At 32.5% G+C, this 20,614-nt stretch overlaps 2 protein-coding genes across 5 annotated transcripts in view; one reads left to right on the top strand and one right to left on the bottom strand.

Moving 5' to 3' along the window:
* The window catches only part of ABCB1 (ATP binding cassette subfamily B member 1), a 172,875-nt gene extending 161,347 nt beyond the window's left edge, over nucleotides 1–11,528 (bottom strand). Inside the window, exon 1 of the mRNA XM_079151660.1 lies at nucleotides 11,381–11,528. The gene's annotated coding sequence lies outside the window, so the exon portion shown is untranslated. The remainder of the gene's footprint in view (nucleotides 1–11,380) is intronic.
* RUNDC3B (RUN domain containing 3B) overlaps nucleotides 1–20,614 on the top strand; it is a 151,425-nt gene that overhangs the window by 47,538 nt on the left and 83,273 nt on the right. For all 4 annotated transcript variants that reach the window (XM_079151713.1, XM_079151715.1, XM_079151716.1 and 1 more), the window contains 2 exons: nucleotides 205–338; nucleotides 9,100–9,185. In XM_079151713.1, the coding sequence (XP_079007839.1) occupies nucleotides 205–338; nucleotides 9,100–9,185 (220 nt within the window). The remainder of the gene's footprint in view (nucleotides 1–204; nucleotides 339–9,099; nucleotides 9,186–20,614) is intronic.

The raw sequence follows: 20,614 nt of genomic DNA, 5'->3' as shown, positions 1-20,614 counted from the left end.
CCAGATTCATTAAATCAGTTTTCCAAAGTAACACAACTAAAGGTAAAATGGGATTACATTTGAGACTTTTCGACACCTAGATCTATGCCTTTTCTACATTACCACATTATAGTATACTTTATTTTTCAGAATTTTATTGTTCTTGCACTTTGAATTTTCTAGTCTAGTTTTCTTTTATTTTGTATTACAATTTATCTCCTGAAGGTCAAGTAACCTGGTTTGGTTATGAAAGTCCTCGTAGCTTCTGGGACTATATCAGAGTGGCTTGCCGGAAAGTTTCACAGAATTGTATCTGCAGCATTGAAAATATGGAAAATGTCAGTTCCTCTAGAGCTAAGGTAAGACATTGATAATATGTATTATGTATAATCTAATTGTAAGTGGTTTTGACATATACAGAAAATATTTGAATTCTTTACTGTAAAAAATCTTTTGGAATCTTTTTTTTTTTTTTTCATTGCAAGTAGTTATTTTAGAATGCTCTTGAGTCTTCACTGTTGCATCTTGAATAGCAGGAATGTATGAAACAATTCACCACAAATTTCATTTTAAGAAGTGTGGTAAAATATTTCCTGTTTTAATGTCTTGAATTATCTAAGCCAGTGGCTCTCTATGTCCTGCAGAAATCTGGGGTACTCCCAGATGCTCTCTGTAAGGTTCTATGACCTCATGTTATTTGACTTTTTACTGGGTTAATATTTGCACTGCTGATGCACAAATAATGTTAAGTGGAAATGCTGATGCCTTGGCACAAATCGAGGTGGTAGCAGCAAACTGTCTTAGTAGTAATTGAGTTCTTCCCCACCATACACTCAGCATGGAAAAAGCCAGTTTCATGTAACAATGTGACGATGCAGTAAACCTTAATTTTATTAAATCTCAACTTCTGATTATGTCTTTTTAATTTTCTGAGTGACAGAAGTAGAATAGTCATAAACAATTCTGTAGCACGTTGATATATTATGGTTGCCCAGAGAAAGGCAGTTAGATGTGCAGAGTTTGAATTGTTTGAATAGCCTTCATCTAAGACTAATTTTTACTAGAAAGAAACTTTAAAACTCTAATTTTTTAGATTTCATCATTTGGCAGACATTTTCTTGGACAAAATTAAAGAAATAAGCTTTCTTCCTGGAGCAGTCACTTCAGAAAGCAGCTGATTCTTTTCTTTGCCAATGGTAAAACTAAAGCTTTGAAGTAAAAACTCCACTTGTGGATCTTAAACTTGATGGCTTGATAAAGGTTGATAAAGGCTTTTCTAATAACATGGTTGCTGATATTAGCAAATGCAATTTTAACTGTTTAATGACATTCTTAACATTTGGTAGACCTGTAAAACTCACATTTTTATAATGAACAATTCATGAAATTACAAAATCATGTGTGGGTAAAAGATTAATTCAAAGTGTCAAATAGGCCAGGGAATTTAATGTAATATGATACTAAAATTTTAGTGACTTGGGTATACAGTCCATGTTACAACTACCTTTTAAGAAATTATAACTTACTGAGATTTGTTGTAGAATCAAGGGAGAATATCTACAATTATCTAAGAAGACTATTGAAAGACTCCCTTTTCCAACTATGTGTGAGGCAAGATTTTCTGCATATGCTTCAACCAAAACAACACATTGTAAATGATGGAGTATAGAAGCAGATGTCTAGATCTCTTTTATTAAGCCAGACATTAAAGAAATTTGAAAAAATGTTAAAAAAAAAAAACCAAGCCACTTTTCTCACTAATATTTTTGTTTAGGGAAAAAGAGCCATTTTTCATAAAATGCTAATTTATGTAAATATGTAATTTTTTTAAAAAAATTACCCAATATTCTAAAAATTTTTAGTTGTGACTTGCTATATAGTAAATTTTGATGTAACCTATGTAAAGGCTCCTTTAAGGAGGTCCTCAAAGAATTTTAAAATTGTAAAAAGACTGAGCTACTGATCTATATCAGCTTTAAGTAGGAATTTTATTTATGTTTATTATTTATATTTTTATTGGGTAGAAAATATTAAAAATAGTTATTTACACTTTGAAGATCAAGACAATTCAGTTCATTACTTTAGAATTATAAAATTGTAATTGCATCTTGGTTGAGTTTGGGTCAGTTCCACTTTCATGTTTTTCATATGGTTTAGGAATAATATCTTAGTTTCTTTAGGTTAAGATTAAAAGGCTAGTTATAATTTGGATGAATCATATCTATAAAAATAAAGATTTATGGGTTGTGATTGTGGCTCAGTGGTAGAGTGCTTGTCTCAAATGTATGAGGCACTGGCTTCAATCCTAAGCACCACATAAAAATAAAAAATAAATGTTTTGTGTTCATCTACAACTAAAAATAAAATGAAGCCTTATGATACATAAACTTTCTCATTTTCAAATTTAAAGTCAGAGACCATGTACATGACACATGCTTTCTAAATTTCTTCAGTAGAAGAGAGGATATATTTTTAGAACTAGCATTGATCCAAAATACAAAAGGTAAAGGAGAAGTTAACAAACATTAGAAATGTAGCATTTGGACCTGGGTGGACCAAAGGAACCAAACCCTGGCTGCCCACCTCTCTTAATGAGACTCTTGGGAATAGTCCTAGCACAACAGGATGTTGTCCCGCAGAGAGTTAATGTTTATTCTGTAAAGAACTAGTGTTGAGTATCAAAACACCACAGAAAAATTATGTTCCAAATCCTGTGTTTATATCTTTGTTGTGCTCATGCCTCAAACAGATTCCAGTTAGTGGAGAAAGATTCTATGTTTTGCTTGATTATACTGGGAGAAGTCTGTGGGCAAAGATTATATCTGTCTTTATTCATTACAGGGAGTAGAGCAAAGTACTTAATCTATTCAGTCATCACACTGTCAAGTATCAGGATTGAAGAATTGAACAAATGCCTCAGATGGCAGGTTTGTGAAGCTGTAGATCTGTAGAGCTGCAATCTTGAAGGACTCTCTAGCATATGCACCACTGTCATCCTGCCTTAACACATGAGAAAAAATATGCCAGAGCGGAAACACCAAATGTACCTGATAATAATTTATAATTCAGTGTACTTGGGACCAAAACACCTTTATTTTAAAAATACTATGTAAGGGTCCAAATTTATTCTGATTATATTTTTAGGGTTGTGCAGATGACAGTTTGCACTATGGAGCAATGACCAATTCTGTATAGAAACATTCTTTAAATGTTTTTTCCCCCCCAATACTGGGAATTGAGCCCAGAGCCTCATGCATGCTGGGCAAGTGCTCTACCACTGAACTACATTCATAGCCCCATTCTTTAAATCTAGCTGAATTGATTGAATTAGGATTGTCTGTGTCCTGGTATCTCTATGCCACTTAAACTCATATTGTAAAAACCAGTTACCATGAGAGATCTGAAATGTAATCTCTTTAGGTTAAAATGAAATTGCAGGCCATTCCCTTTCTTTGGTTTAGACTGTGACAAGTTGAGTCTATTTCCTAAAACCTAGACATAGCATAAAAGTAGAATGGAAAAATTGACCTGAAGATCATGTCCACAGTCTTTCCCTCTTAGTATACAGCAGTGCCTCTTTTTGTAACTTTCAGTGGTTCTGAGACGTGGAATTACTATCCTAAACTTACTGCATGTTTCAGACTGGAATTAGCACTCCTGGAAGATTAACAGTTGGTGACTGTTGAGTCACCAACTTATTTCATGCTTTTCTGAACTCACCTGAATCGTCCCCATCTGTTCCTACCTAATTGTTTATAAACATATTAGATGTTCTGTGATGAAAACCAACACTAATTGTATCTTTAGTTACTACTTTTACTGTCTTTGCATTTAGGTCCTTTGGTTTCCAAGTTAAGAAATCTTTTTTTTTTTTTTTTGCTTTTTTAATGTTCCTAGTCTCAAAATATGAGCCCTTTGTTGTTCTTGAGTTCTTTCTACCTTCTAATATATGTTGTGTAAGGTTTTCCCCCACTTTTTCTTTACTTTTAAGAGCAGTTTTTAGCTAAGTTTGACTTTCCCAGTTTGTGATTACTTATGCTATATTACTATTATTATGGAATTGAACATATTTCTGAATATACTAGTCACATCACCTGACCACATATGATATGTATTACATACTTCAACACAGCAAATTTTATTGAGCACCTACACCAGGTAAGAATTAGAGCATAGTACTTAATACAGTCTTAAAACATATATTCTCAATCCTTCCTAGTCTTTTATTTACTTATTTTTTGTCTCATCTTCTTGCTTACTCTGTCCCTCTTCCTGTAGCTGGCATTGTCACAGCTATAACTCAGAGGTAAGTTAGCCAAATTTTCCACTGAAAGAGACAGACGTGGTATTAACCACAGATGGACCAGAGTTATAAAATAGTAGAACTTTACAATAAGAGCATTGAGAAGAAAACATTTTAATTACAATTTTCCATTATTGATGCCCAAATCTTTTTCTCTCTCTTAACCTTCACTTGAAATTTCCTATCCCCAGATCTTTATTGTGTTGGTCCCAAGTTGGGAAGAACGTAACAAAATCTTGGGAAGTTTTAAAAATTAAAAAATCAAAATAAAAATAGTTTCCCAGGCAGAAATTAGAGATATTCTGATTCTGCCCATTTTAGATAGTGTCCATTTAAAATACTACCTTCAGATGAATCATCCTAACATACTGTTATCATTATGTCATTTTTTCTCTCTACTTGTTAGCGGTGGCTCAAATACTGAGCAACTATAAGCAAGTTACTTATCTCCTTCAGTTTTATTCATTTATTCAACAAGTATATATTGAACACCTACTGTGTGCCAGAAACTTATACTCAAGGGGTGGAAAAGATGACAAAGAGCAAATGTTATGTACATTACATTTTAATAATATAATGACCAAATAAGTGTGTGTGAGAGAGAGAGAGAGAGAGAATATGAATGTTAATATCTCAGTGGCCTTGAAAAAAACATCCAAACAAGAATTTAGAGTGATAGGAGTGGTAGTGAAAGACACACAGATACTGTTGTTAGAGAAGACTTCTGTGGGGAAATAACTTTTGATCCAAGACTTAAATTAAGGAAAGAACTGTCCTGTGCAAATATTGAGCAGAATAGGCAAGGTGTAGGTTAGAAGATATGGTTAAGATTAAGATTTGGATGTCATTCCCAGTGCAGTGAGGGAGCTGTTTGAGGGTTTGTTTTCTTTTTCTTTTTTCTTTTTTTCCTTTGTTTCAAACAATAGAGTACTGTAATCTGATTTACATGTTTAGGTCAACTCAGTACTTTATGGAGCATACCGAGAAGGGCAGAGTGGAAGTTTAGTTCAGGAGTACTACTGGAATCTAAAAGAAGAGATGATCACAGAAGTAAGAAAAAGAATTGTTTTCTGGATCCAGTGACAACAAAATAGCTTATATCAGGGGAACTCTTCTGCCAAGAACAACTATAAAGATTGAATAAAATATGCAAAGCAACAAATTTAAGAGAACCATGGCATGAGAACTTGAGTGACCACATTCTGGAGGGAAGGGTTACATAGGGTGAACTTCACATTCACGTTGGCTTGAGCCTGAGGACCTTTGTTCACATCATAGATATGGAGGCAAAACAGAGAGTGGTGGAGGTGGAGGTAGTTGTTATCATTTCACTGGGCTAGAAAAATAGAAGTTGGAGCATGGAACTTCCATTGAAGCCAGGATTTAGGGGAAAGAATTGCAGACAATGTCTGAAGTTTTGAGTGCATTTTTCTGAAATCGTTGCACCCAACTCTTATCTGTAGCACAGAACATGAGGCCCATAAACCATGATGAAAGCACATAAGAGATCAAACAGCCAATTGAAGATTTCACAGTGTGGTACTGGAGATGCAGAGGTCAAAGTTCAAGGGCAAACAAGATAGAAGAATACTATAAACACTCCAGGTTTTTGTTTAAAACCCCAACAAGATTTTACTTTGGGAATAAGGTAAATTTGGAAGAAGATTACTCCAAAAAAGGCGTAACGGTGGTGCCCTAAGTGGTAGAGGGTGATTTTCTAGTATTCTGTACTCTTGCCAAGAAAACAATTTTTGCTCTGGAGAAAGATGGTATCTGAATGCTACAAAATTTTGTAAACATGTACATTATTAGTCAGAATTCATCAAGTGTATCAACAAAGATTAAATGACTGAAATCAAGAAAAAAGACATTGAAACAGATCTGAGTGATAGAGATTATAGGCTTCTAATTAATTGTAAAAAGTTCAAAATATAGAACTAAATCTGAATTCTAGGACAATGGAATATATTTTTTAAAAAAGAGCTAACTGCAAAATACACATTTTTACACACAGGACATATACACAGATTAACCACTTGCTGAGCCATAATTCATTTCAATGAATTTCCGAGGATTAGGGTCCTCAGAATTAATTCCTCACAGTGGAATTAAGCTGGGATTAGTAACAGGAAGATAGTAAAAACACTTTTATAGTGAAATTGAGAACTTCTAAATAATCATGGATAAAAGGTGAAATCATAATCAAAACTAAATATATTTTGAAAGTAATGATAATGAAATATGACATATAAAATTTGTGCTTAGAGGAAAAGGGCTTAAATGAAGAACAAAAACTCAGTAAAATTCAAACAAGTACAGAAGAAAATCAACAAAATTAATAGTTTATGTTTGTAAAAAGATTAATACAACTGATGATCTTCTAGCAAGGCTATTCAAGAAGAAAGGAGAGATGATGAATTATCTATAGTAGCAATGAGGAAGCCAGGCCATCTACCCTACTGACATTAAAAATGCTAAAAGTATATTATTAATAACTTAATACTGATAGATTTGAAAATTAGTTGAACAAATTATTTGAACAATATCACTTAATAAAACTAACATGGAAAGGAAGAGAACATCTAAATATTCTGATATTACTGATGAAATTGAATCAGAAATAAAAAAAATCTTGACCCTACAGGCACATTTTTAAATTGGGTTGCTTTTTTTCTTATGGATTTTAAAGAACTGTTTGTTTTCTCTTTGTTTGGATGAGAGTCTTTTGTCAGATGTATACAAAGCAAATGTCCTTTCCCATTCTCTGACTTGTTTTTTACTCTCTTAAGTGATAACAGTTCATCACCTAAAATATCAAGGAAGGTAGAGTATCTGGGTGTTAATGTAATTATGTTGGTCAGTTTGATGGCAAGAAAATGAGTTTCCTCTCTTCTACATTTCTTATTTCCTCCAGCAGTAAAGTAGGGCTAGTATAGTAGTAACCTAGCTCACATAATTTTGGGGAGGGTTGACTAAGTATACATAAAGCTCTTCAAACAGGGCCTAGTACATATTAATTACATTCTTAAGAAGTGTTGACTCCTTTTACCATATTAATTTAAACTTCAGTGCTTCATTATCAACTGATAAAGTTTAAATTGCTTATTATTGCTTATAAGCTTATTAGTAGCTTCAACTTTTCTACTTCTTGGACTCAACAACCTTTTAAAATCTGCTTATCTTCTATTATAGTAAAAGTTCTTTTGTGGAAAGAAAAGAGACCATTAAAATGAGCAGTTTTTTAACAGAGAATTCCTCATACACCAAGGACAGGAAACTAAGTGCAGCCCAGTTCTGTATGGATTGTGATTAGTAAATCAGGAAGTGGAACTTTCTCCATATTTCTTTGTCAGTAATAGCATAGTTTTCTATGTTGATATTCTTGGGATAGCAACTTTCCCTGCTTCTGTGTAGGTGACATTGTAGCCTTTTGATTCAAGACACTGCTGCTGATTTCTGTGTCTTTAAAGGAAATTTCAAGAGAAAATCTCGACACTGCTGGCCAGCTCATGACTTGCCTCTTCCTTTGTTCCAGTCAACTGTAGCTTGCTGTAAATTCTCCAATCCTTATTCAGAGGGAACAATGGACTGAGCACAGGGCAAGCTGAAAGAGGGTGTTGAGCTTGGTAGGCAAATTTACTGACATGCTAACTACACACAAATCATTCATTTTCTTCCCAGCATTATTACTGTTTCTAGCCTAGTTTAATCACTGCCTAGATTGACTCTTTTTTTACCTTTCCTATCCAAGAGTTTGTCTGATTCACTAGATTCATAGAGTTTTTTTTCACACTTTTTCCTCCTTTACGGGTAGTTGACCATCGTACATATTGATTAGTGTTGCCTGTATTCCCAACTGCCATTGCAGTGTTTTGATTTTCTGTAAAGTCAATCATAATTATTTTTTTCCAGATTTGTGAAAGGGTTGAGTGAAATTAAAATTAATTGAATTTTAAAATTTTCTCTACAAATATCTCTTATATTCTAAAGCATCTATAAGGAACACTTCTGAGAATTAAAAAAGATAGACTTATCTCAGCTATTGAAAGGTATTAACTCTTTTCAGTAAAATTAAATTACAATCAAGAATGGTAGTATTTCTGTGATTCTGTGCTAGAATGTGCTGAGTTCTGGGGTTTTTGTTTTGTTTCACAGTGCTGAAGATTAAACCCAGGGCCTCACACATGCTAGGCAAGCACTGTACCACTGATCTACACCCCCAACCCCTGGTTGTTTTGTTGTTGTTTCTAGTTTAAATGTTTTGCAATAGTTTTTAGAATTTTCAAGGGACTCCAAATTCAGTAACTTATAATTTGGTTCCATGATTAATCATGCAGTTTGGGGCTCATTATCACTTATGTAAAACCTTTGTCCCTCTGGAAGGCTAGAGTGGGAAATTCTCCTAGATAGTGTACTAGAGTGATTATTACTGAGAGAGGACTCTGTTCTTCCTGTTTCATAAGGGGACTTATTTTAATTAGCATGTTGGCTTTGGGTCTCGAAATAGAGGATATATCTTATGATTTCTTTATATGATTAAAAAGAAGCCTCTAATGCAAGTAACTCAGTTTAATATTTTATCCTATCAGAGGATAGAAAGTTTGACATGCTGTACCCTGTATGTTCTGAGAAACACAAAATATATATTTTTTTGTAATTGACAGTTATCTATTTTTATCTAAATATTTTTCTTAGTCTTTATTAAGTGTGTATTTTGAATGAGATGTTCTTTATGTGTTAAGATGCTTATATTTTTGATGACATAGTAGGGAAAATTATATATTTTTTCATATTTGATTCTTTCTTCTTCCTTTTAGGGTAGAGCCTGGATCAGAGTAGCACTTATGGAAAAACACTTATCTGAATACATCTCTACAGCTCTGAGAGACTTCAAAACAACCAGGTTTAAAAGTTTTTTTAATTTCCTAATTTTTTTTGAAAAAATAACCTAAAAATTTAGAAATCAAAATAGAGTCAAGAATCATTTAGCTTCTAAAGTCTTGGACTATTTTATTTCCTCCTTTTCTTACTGCTCAGATAAATCCACTGTTTTCTCAGGAATAGGTAATTTGTCAGCTAAATACACATCCACCTTGGTTTATGTAAAAAATAGACCCATCACTGGAATATCTTTTCTGAATCATTTCTGATTCTTGCTCTTTCAACACTTAAAAGAGCTCATTCTCCCCACAGGCTTTTCCTGGACCAATTTAAAGAATGACCTATGAAATTACTATAAGGATTCCTATAGCATATTTTCTCCTTTCACACCTCAGCATTTACTTATTTCTTCACTTGTAAAGAATATAAATGAATCATTTACTCTTTATTTCATGTATCTGATAAATGATTGCTTGGTTGTCCTTTAACAATAGTCTATACCTATGTCATTTTTCTTGAATTACATAGGCTAAAGGGATGACATACTGTGCCATGTAAAAAAGCAGAACCTTATTATTTTTTCATGATGTTGGGGAAAATAGTTCACATTAGGACAGAGTTCATTCTCTGGTGTACTGATCTACACTTGTTGCTGATGAGGAAACCACTTTTATCCATATCAAAATATTTGTAAATAAAAATATTTGATAATTTCAGTGCCTGTACTGTACTGTCTAATGCCATTAACCACAAAAGACTATAAATGTTAAAATATGTTAGGGCTTCATTAAATTTCAAATGTAGTTCTGCAATTGCTTTATCACAATTTCTGTGCTCAGTAACCATTTGTGACTAATGAATAGCACAAATATAGAACACTGACTTCCTCACAGCAAGTTCTACTGGGCAGCACTGCCTTTGATTCTTCCAATGTACCATACTTATTTCTACCTTATTACTCAGATTTCTGAAAGAGAAGTTAGTAGTGACAACTAGAACCAGTTTTAGTAGAGAAAATTAGGCACAAAGAACTCGTATATCCAAAATCTTAAATTTCATGACCTAATATAGTGTTCAACATCCTGGATTTTGAGAAAATCTGGACATTTATTATGACGTAGATTTTTAGAAAACTAACTAGTACAAGTTATAATATCTTTACCTATATGCCCCTATCTTTGTTGGTAATAAAATAGTAACCTTTTAAATTATAGATACAAGGAAAGCAATTAGAATTACTGTAAATTTGACCAGGATAGAAAACTTTTAGCTAAAAAAAAAAAAAGGATTTGCATAAAGTGAATCTGATACATATTTATTGAGTTCTTGGTAACATGATACTCTTGGGATATTTCTGAAGATGGATAATGAGATGACAATAAACTATTAAACCTTTGAAACAACCCTTATAAAATGAAACACATCACTAGGAAATAAATTTAATTATGAAAAATAAGTATCGAGAATACTGAAGCTTTGGAAATAAGAAATGAGAGTCATATCAGAATCAGAATCTAGTAGGTGATACCTAAAAATCCTAAATTCATGAAATTAAAACCAAGTTTTTGTAATACTGATCTTAGATAATTATAATATTGTATCTTTTCTAAATAGAAATTAAATCAGTAATAGTCTTTCTAAATTGTTAGTCTTGTTTCTTAGTTTATATGATTGGGTGGGGTAGAAATAATTCTTGAATAGATTATTTTTAGAACAAGCCGTTTAAATATTTAAAGGGAAATGTTTTTTGCCTTGTTCTTCGGTGTTAGCCATGCTTTTTCATAAAAAGGAAATGATTCAGCTCTAAAAAAGTCTGTGAAGTAAAAGTATTCTTGTAATAATACATAAACATACTCTATACAAACAAATGTAGCTTAGTATATAGATATATATATATGTGTGTGTGCATGTACATTTGTCAAAAATAGTAGCGTTTACATGTGAATATAGTGGCTTTGTAATTCCCAAGAAAGAAAGTAGGGATTTATTTTAGAATCTCATTTTAGAAGGTAACTAAAAAAAAAAAAAAAAGTGAAAAATGAGAACTTTTGTTTCCTTTTTTCTACTACTTATGCTATAATTTTTACTGAAATTAAACCAAAGAAACTTTTTAATTATAAATAAATTCGAATGCCAAACCCTTGGCAGACCAATGTGTTTGGAAGGCTAGATTTGTAAAATATTAGCAAACTATTAGAAAAAGTAGTTGTACCTTACCTTTAATTTGGATGCTTTTTGAGGTAAGTTCTTCTAGAAGGACGAGAAATTATCTCTAATCCTTTAGGAATCTTGAGAGGATCTAGGTCAAGTGGATTTCTTCTTGTTCTGTCTGACTTCACAAAGAGTAACAATATCCTTTATAATAGTGGAACAAGTGTTTACCCGTACAGGAGGAGGAGCTTAGGCAGGCAACTTTGAAGGCACTGATCAGTGAAAATCCAGGAATAAGTATGGGTGGAGGAAGGGTGGGGAGCAGAAATACAAGTTTTCTTTAGCTACATGATTATAGCTCTAAAGTATTAGAGAAATTCATATGTTTTTTTTGCTAAGGTGGAGGATGTATTGGGGAGCAACAGGGGGGAAAAAAAACCACCCAAATATTGAAGACTGTCATGGATTAGGGATGGAGTTTTATTGGGAAACAGGGAGCCAGAGTTGGTAGATGGAAGACTGAGAAAAAGAAAAAGTGGAGAATTGCTTTGGTAGGTTACTAGGAAGACCTACAAATGAGAAGTAAAAACTGAATTAATTTGCTTAAATTTGATTTCTTTTCACCCACAGACTAAAAAATGACTAGAAAATTTATGAAGGAACAAATATGGGCAAATTTGAAATAGCAGATATGAGTGAAAAATACAAAGATAGAAATAGCTTCATGGAAACCCCTGTATTACTTTGTAGTTGTACCACAGTGTTTAATTTATGACAAAAGTTGTATTCTGAAGAAATGTTAATTTTCACAAAATTTTAGTACAAAAAAAGGAGGGAATAAAGTATAAAATAAAACTTTGTAAATTACTGAGCTATCACAAAGAGGAAATATGAGGGCTGGGGAATGACTCAGTGGTAGAACACTTGTCTAGCATGTGCAAGGCCCTATGTTCAGTCCTGCAAAACAACAACAAAGATGAGTTAATAAAGTACTGTTTTCAATTATAGTAACGTAGATAAAATAGCAGTGTTACCAATATCTTTTAGAAGCCAAAAAAGAGTTTTTAGAGTATGAATATATTTTCAAGTTTTATGTTAAATCATCCTACGTCCCGTGATTTACTTTCTGTTTTCAGTTATCCACAATCTGAAAATATTAAGTGGAAAATTCTGGAAGTAAACAATTCACAAGTTTTAAAAACCTTTTTTGTTAAAGTCTATTGTTAATACTTGTCCTATTTTATTATTGTTTTTCATCTCTTATTGTGCCTAATTTATAAATTAAACTTTATTGTAGATATGTACATGTAGGATAGAACAGTATATGTATAGCTCCTTCTTGACTGACAGTGGGGTTGTGTTTCAGTAACTTGTGATAAATTGAAAATGTTATAAGTCCAAAAGTGCATTTAATATATTTACATCTACCAAACATCATCATATCTTAGCATGGCTCACCTTAACAGTCTCAGGACACTTACAGAATCATTTGACTCAAAGTCTGTTTTATATGTGGTAACCATGTGATTGCACCGCTGACTGGGACCTCCAGCTCACTGCCACTGCCCAGCACTGCAAATAGCTTTTATACTATATATATTGTCAGCCCAGGAAAAGAATGTCATTCAAAATTTTAAGTACAGTTTCTACTGAATTTGCGTTTTCAACAACCTTAAGTCAAAAAAATCAGAACTTAAACCATGTAAATTAGAGGCTATCTGAGTAGAGTTTGATATTATCTGCTGTTTCAAGAATCCAAGGATTTCAGAACATATCTCCCATGAATAAAGGGAGGCAACATATTAACATGAAAAAATAAACATTACTCAGGGTTACTTTTTAACTGCTACCTCATAACCTAATCAAAAAATCCAAAACGATCACACTTAAATGTAAAACTCTTAGAAGAAAAGCATAGATGCAAATCTTTGGATTAGGCAATAGTTTCCTAGATATGATACCAAAATGTAGAGAACAAAGAAAAATAAATACATAAATTGGACACAATCAAAATTAAACACTTTGTGCTTCAAAGAAAACCATCAAGAAAATAAACAGGTGACCCACAGAGTGGGAGAAGATTTTGAAATTTAAGGAACTGCATCTAAAATGTATATATAGGACTTTTTTAAGTCATTAGTAAAAAGCCAACCTATTTAAAAATGGGCAAATAGTAAATATTTTTCCTGTGAAGGTGTACTAATAAATACTAAAATGGCTAATAAATACCAAAATGAAACCTAATATCATTAGCTGTCAAGGAAATGCAATCAAAACCACAATGAGATATTATTGCAGTATCAACAGATTTCTATACTCAGTATCACATGATAACAAATGTTGATGAGAATATAGAAAAATTGGAAAGTAAAATGGGTGCAGTTACTTTGAAAAATAGTCTGGCAGTTTTTCAAAAGGTTAAAGTTTGAGCTGCCATAGGACCCAGAATATGACTCCTAGACATATGCGTATGTACCTGTATTTATATCTATATATTTATATCTATCTCCCAGAAAATTGGAAACATGTTTACAAAAAATATTTATGCATATGTTCATAGCAGCATTATTCATAATAGCCAAAATGTGGAAACAACTTAAATGTCCATCTACTGAATAATAAACAAAATGTGGTATATGCATTCAGTGGAATATTATTCAGTCTCATAAGGAATGGAATACCAGCTGGTATATGCTATAAAATGGGTGGACCTTGAAAATATGCCAAGTCAAAGTCAGTTGCAAAAGACCAGATAGTATGTAATTCTATTTGTATGAAATATCCAGAATAAATACATCTGTAGAGACAGAAATTATGTTAATAGTCTGTGGACTAGGACTAGGGGATTGTTTGGAGGGAAATGTGGGGTGACTGATAATGGGGACATGGTTTCATTTTGGGGTAATGAAAATGTGTTATAATTGATTGATGTGACAGCTGCACAATTCTGTGCATATGCCAGAAACTATTGAACTGTACTTTGAACGGGTCAGTTGTATGGTATGTATACTAAGCTGTTTAAATGATGTGTATAAAATTTAAAGATTTATTGAAAATGTATGTGGGGATATGGAAAAAATAATGCAGGTTTTTGTAATGGAAGGAAGAAAAATGAGTTTCACTGTGTTGCATGAGAAAATATAAAATCTCAAATGTAAGATTGTCCTTAGAATAATTCAATTTTAAATGTTCTGATTCTCAGTTACTGTTTTTTTGTCTTGTAAAAAAAAAAAAAACATGACATTAAATATCTGAAAGCTCTTTTGATAAACTTTGTTTCAAAACTTGTTTTTAAGTTTGTATCTGAGGAATAATAATTCAAATATACCTCTGTAATCACTCCCTTCCTATGGACCAATCTTCATTTTATTTGTTTCCTAAGGAAATCATTCCCCCTAGATCCCTCTACAAGAAATGACATTTCTATGCAGGTTGTCTTTTGAAGTAAAACTACCCAAATAGTGGAATACAGTATTTATTTTTTATAGTTTCTCTTAGTGGTGGTCATATAGTTTTCTTGAGAAAGTACAAATGAGGATTAGTGCTAGTTTAACATCTGACCAGAAAAAGATTTTCACAGTTTTTTAATTCTGAAAAATTCTTCATGAAATTATATATTCTTGTATTTTAGTGTTTAACATTTCATTTGCTTATTTAAGTGGGCAGATATTATTGTATGTAATTTTTGTGTATAGCATATTGTTTTGAAATACATATACACACATATATATATGCATATGTATATATATACACACGTGGAAATCCAGCTAATTAACATATGCTCCTTACCTCACATACTTTTTGGTGAATTTGCTTAAAACCTCTCCTAGAAATTTTCAAGAATACAATATATTATTAACTATAGCCACCGTGTTGTACAAAAGATCTCTTGAACTTACTTCCATTGACTAACATCTCACCAATTCTCTCTGTTCCCCAAGCTCCTGGTAACTACCATTCTACTGTCTGCTTCTATGAGTTTACTTTTTCAGATATCATGTAGAAATGAGAACATAGAATTATTCTCAAAATCAGATATCTAGACTATGTAATGCTTATTTGATTTTGGAAGGATCAAAGAAAATCTAGAAGCTGGAGATTTTAGGACTAATACACAGTGATAGATAGACAACAGGACAAATGAAAAATGACAGATATTTCCTGTTGGTTTTGTTGAGTTTTACAAGAACAGGTTTTGCAGGAAGAGTTTGGGGCATATGAAGTAATGAATTTCCACTTAATGTCGCTTCTAATTTGTACTTAAAGATTTCTGTTTCTATTGGATACTTTTAATTTTATTTTAAAATATTATTTATAATATTCCTCCTTATATAGAAAATTCAGAGAACTTCCAAAACTTTAATTAAGGGGAGAAATAATCATTCTTACTGCTGCACCTAAGAGTAGCTGTTATTAAATGTGACATATTTCCTTTCAGCCTTTTGCTGAAAATATTCTTAAAATAATGATTTCATTGTACTGCTTCTTCTGTTATGCATTCTGCTTTTTAATTCTACTTCACATTGTACTAAGTATTTTTACTATAATGCTTTTATAAATATTTAATGGCTATACAATGTGACTTTTATGTCCCATAATATACTTCATCCTCCTGTTGCTTGATTATGTGGTTCCTCAATATGATTAATAATGCTACAGTGAGTATGAAATAATCTGCAGTTTCCCCCCCACCCAAAGAATAATTGCCTTGACAAGGTCTCAGAAATAGAATCACAATGTTAAATGATGAGTGTTTTTCAGTTCTTGTCACATATTTTCAAATTGCTTTCCAAAATGATGCTATTATTTTCATTATTTCTGCTGAAAGTTTGACAATATCCCTTCTTTAGTTAGCTTTTACATCACTGTGACCAAAATTCCAAAAGAACAACTTAAAAGGAGGGAAAGTTTATTTGGAATTCACAGTTTCAATGGTCTCAGTCTATAGATGAGGAATCCATTGCTCTGGGCCCCAGGTGAGGTAGCATATCTTGTGGGAAGGACCTTGTGAAGGAAAGCCACTCAGTTCATGGCAGGATCAGGAAGCCCAGAGAGCATAAGAGAAGAAGGAGCCACAGGAAGAACACCCTTCCAAAGCAACCCCCAGTGATCCATCTCCTCCAGCCAGCCCCATCTGCCTATAGTTACCACTGACTAGTCCTTTTAAACTAGGATTAGGTTATGGTTGGCATAATCTAATTATTTCACTTCTGAATATTCCTGTATTAACAGGAACCTAATATCCAAACCATAACAATCCCTTTTACTACTCCCCCGAATGGGTAAATTTTCACAGTATTATTAAGGTCCTACATGCTTTGTCAATTTGTTTAAAAATCAGCTCAAGTAAATGAATGTTTGGGATGAATTTATTATTCAAAAGAGATTAAATTCATAAAACTCTTCATGCTTTTTAAAAAATTTTTTGTAGATGTATACAATAATATCGTTTTATTTTTAATTATTTTTATGTGCTGAGGATCCAACCCAGTCCCTTGCATGTGCCAGGCAAGCACTTTACCACTGAGCTACAACCCCAGCCCCTCTTCATGCTTTCTTAGATGCATGTTTATCAAGCATTTAAGTTATTAGTTAAATCAGTCATAAATTTTACCCTGAGAAGTCCTATTATGCATAGGACTGAACAATGGCAAGTTTGGTGTGATACAAGAATATACATAGTGGCGTGAGATTATCTGACTTCAGTTCAGATAGACCTGGATTTGAATCCTAGTTCACTTCTCTGCTATCTCCATGAATAAATTAGTAAATTGCTTACCTTCTCTAACTTTCAGGTTTTCTGTGTAAAATGACAATAATTTTAATACCCATTTCATGGAGTTCTAAGGGTTAGATTTGATAATTCATTAAATTAGATAACATTCTTAGCCAATTCCTTCTACGAAGTAACCATTCACTAAATGAGCAAACTTTATACTAAGGTTAATTATAAAACATCAAATCAAATATGATGCAGTGAAATAATTTTGTGATGTTGCATGCTTAATTTCTAAAATTATTTTAATAATTTTGTGATGTTTCATATGATAAAAACTTACAGTGATCTTAAGATTCAATATCGTAGACATCAGTTAGCATTGAGGAATACCCAACAATCCTATTTGGTTTCTCTAGTAGCCCTGTTTTTCCACTCCCCCATAATGACCATGTTATATACCACATCCTTTCTTAGCAAACCTGAGATAGCTCCCCCATGCCCTCATTCTCAACCAATTCCCTTGCCTTATACTTCATTTAGAAAGCCTATCATACATAAATGCCCTTATTGCTGTCCCCCATACACCTTAACCAGTTTCTCCTATTCTTTTCGTTGTAATGGAAGATCTCTCCTATTGAAGATGTCTTTCTTCTGGATCCTCCCTTATTCACCTCTTCCTTTACTTGTCACTTTTCCCTGTTTTCAGCCACAATCTCTTTGCTACTGTTCGATCATTCTCACCCATATGGAACTTACACCGACATCTCCTACTTTAAAAAGAAAATATTCTCCTCTGAACCCACATTCCCTCTACTACTGCTCGCTTCCTATTCTGCTCTATCACTGAACTTCTCAAAAGTTCTTATAAACATTGTTAGCATTTCTTCAGAAATGCTCTCCACTCTTGTCTGACTTCTGTCCTCAGTACTCTACCAAGGATCTTTTTAGAAGACTATCAATAACAACAAGCTACACTATTTAATGTACATTTCTTTGTCTGTATTGCACAGCATCTTCCAGCTACTCTCAGTATCAATTGACTGCTTCCTCTATCTTGAAAAAACCTTATGGCTTTCAAATTATATACATCCCTTGGCTTTTCCTTGCATTGTTTTAATTGCTCTTTCTCAGTCTCTTTTTCTGTCTTTTCTTCTTTGCAAATGATAAATATCAGTATTCTCTGGCCTTGGTCTTGCACTGTCTGCTTTTCTTTCTCAATTCAATTTTTTTCTCTATTCCCTCTGGCATTTCATCCATCCCCTTGGCTTCAAATACTATCCATATCATGATACCACATTTAAATCTCTAGCTAGATAGTTCAGAATATCTTGATTTTTTTTTCTCCTGTAATTTTTTTGTTGTTGTTGTTCACTCCTTCTTAGTAAATGATTTCACTGCCTACATACATGGTTGAACAAGCCAGGGCCTAAAATTCATACCTGATTTCTCTTTCTCTTAATTCCTATCAGCAGTCCATTAACCTGATTTCTCTTTCTCTTAATTCCTATCAGCAGTCCATTAGCAAGTCTTATTGATCCAATCTCTAATTTTTTTTAATCTATTTATCTTTACCTCCCAGGACTGTTAGAGTAATCCATATCCCTTTATCTGTGGCCTACACTTGAACCTGTTGGCCTCCCAACTAAGCTTCCAGTTTGCCCCCTTCTAATAGCCATCCAGCTTCCAGCCAGTTTTAAAGGTAAAAATATTCTTGTCAATTCTCACTTAAATTACTAAAGTGACTTCTCATTACCTTAGCCAGCAGGCCCTGCAATCACATTTTTTGTAATCAAATCCTGGTTTCACTGCTTTTAAGCTGTGGAATTTTGGGCAAGTTGCTTAATCTTTCTGAAGAAAAATATGTGTTGGCAAAGTTAAAGGAGATTATTCCCTGAAAGCAGTTATAGCTATCCTTAACCATCAATAAATATTCACTATTATTATTGATGTTACATGACTAGCAAAGCCCTGTGTGAACAGACTTATGCGGGCCAAGGTTTCAAGTTGAACACTTGCGAATACCTTTCTTAATGTCTCTCCAGAATGAGAATTTTTTTTTACCTCTCCCTTGAAAAAAATTTATTTATTTTATATTAGTTGTCATCATGTGTAATTATCATTTTCTTTTGTTTGTGGCCTGTTAACTAGACTATAAGCTCCATAGAGAGACCATGACTAGTTGTTCATCATCATAACTATAGTACCTAGAATAGTTCTTGTCACATAGTAGGAATTTATTATATATTTGTTGATAAAATAATTAATGAATCTCATATTTTTAGCAAGACCTTTGGAGATTCAGATTTTGGTCAGTTTTTCATTCTGATTTAGTTTGAATACAATATAACATCTGTTTTGCACGTCATAAGGGGGAATTTTCTTATATTACCCCCCTTCTAGTTGTTTATGTATAAATTGGTGAAGAGAACAAGAATGTTGATAATGAAGTTTCTTTGACATATAAGTTTTCTCCTCTTTAATATTGTATTTTCAGAGTATAGAATAACTTCTGACTCTCAAAAAAAGAAAAATTCAAAGCAAAATATTGTATGGTATTGCATAGTCTATATTGACTATTTACCATCCCAAAGGTTATTTGTTATTAAACTACCCAAGAGGCCTTGCTATAAGGGTCATGTTATAACCTTATAGCATGAATTCTAAGACAGCATTATAGGAATATATTTCAATTAGAATTGTTACATGTGATAAGAAAAAAGTATATTATTTTAAGTACTAAAAGACTTTAGTACTCTCTTGGTTACTAATACTTTTCTAGTCAACATATAAATAAATGGAAAGTGTATACCTAATAAAAACTGAAGGTATTTCTTCCAGATCACACTACCAAATAGTTGCTTATAATTTCTTTTTGCCTCTAAAATATAGAACTATAGTTAATATTGTCTAATAATATATAAGTATTTAAATGAAAGTTTTATGTATTTTTTTACTTGAGTACTTTCAATATTTATAATATGTTCTTGGAATTCAGTACACTGTTTTGGTTAGATTATTCTCATAAAAATATTTTCTTTAGAACAAAAAATATTTTTAACAAAAAGAAAGGATTTTTTTTATAAGTTTACACCTTATTGGATTAGTCATTTCAGGGTTTATTCTTGGTTTATATATTGCATAACCTTAGTTATATAAACAAACCTTATTAGCATTTCAGTCTTTCTGTGAGATAAAATGAGAAGGTTGAAATCTTAAAGTCTTTTGAAGTCTTTGAAAGTAAAAAACAAATCAGATTTTCAATAAAAATTATTGTTAGTTTTATTAAAAGAATAAAAAATTAATGTTTCCAAATAGCTTCTACCTCTTTAATACACATAAGTGACTTAAGTCTTCAATGAAATGATAGAAATATTATCTTTCACATTAGTTCAATTCAGTATTCTTTTAAGTACAGAATTACTTTTTAAATATGTTATTTCACACTGGAAGTATATCTTCTGAATAATCCTTTCATCTTAGCCCATACTAGTAAGTGAGAAAGTTCAGATATAACAGACAATCCTCTTTAACGGACCTTTCCTCTTCCCTGTGTCCTTACCTCCTTTCTCCCTTTTTGCTAT

Source organism: Sciurus vulgaris (assembly GCF_902686455.1).
Source record: "Sciurus vulgaris genome assembly, chromosome: 8".
In the NCBI taxonomy this organism is placed as follows: domain Eukaryota; kingdom Metazoa; phylum Chordata; class Mammalia; order Rodentia; family Sciuridae; genus Sciurus; species Sciurus vulgaris.
This window is presented reverse-complemented; position numbering and strand designations above follow the sequence as displayed.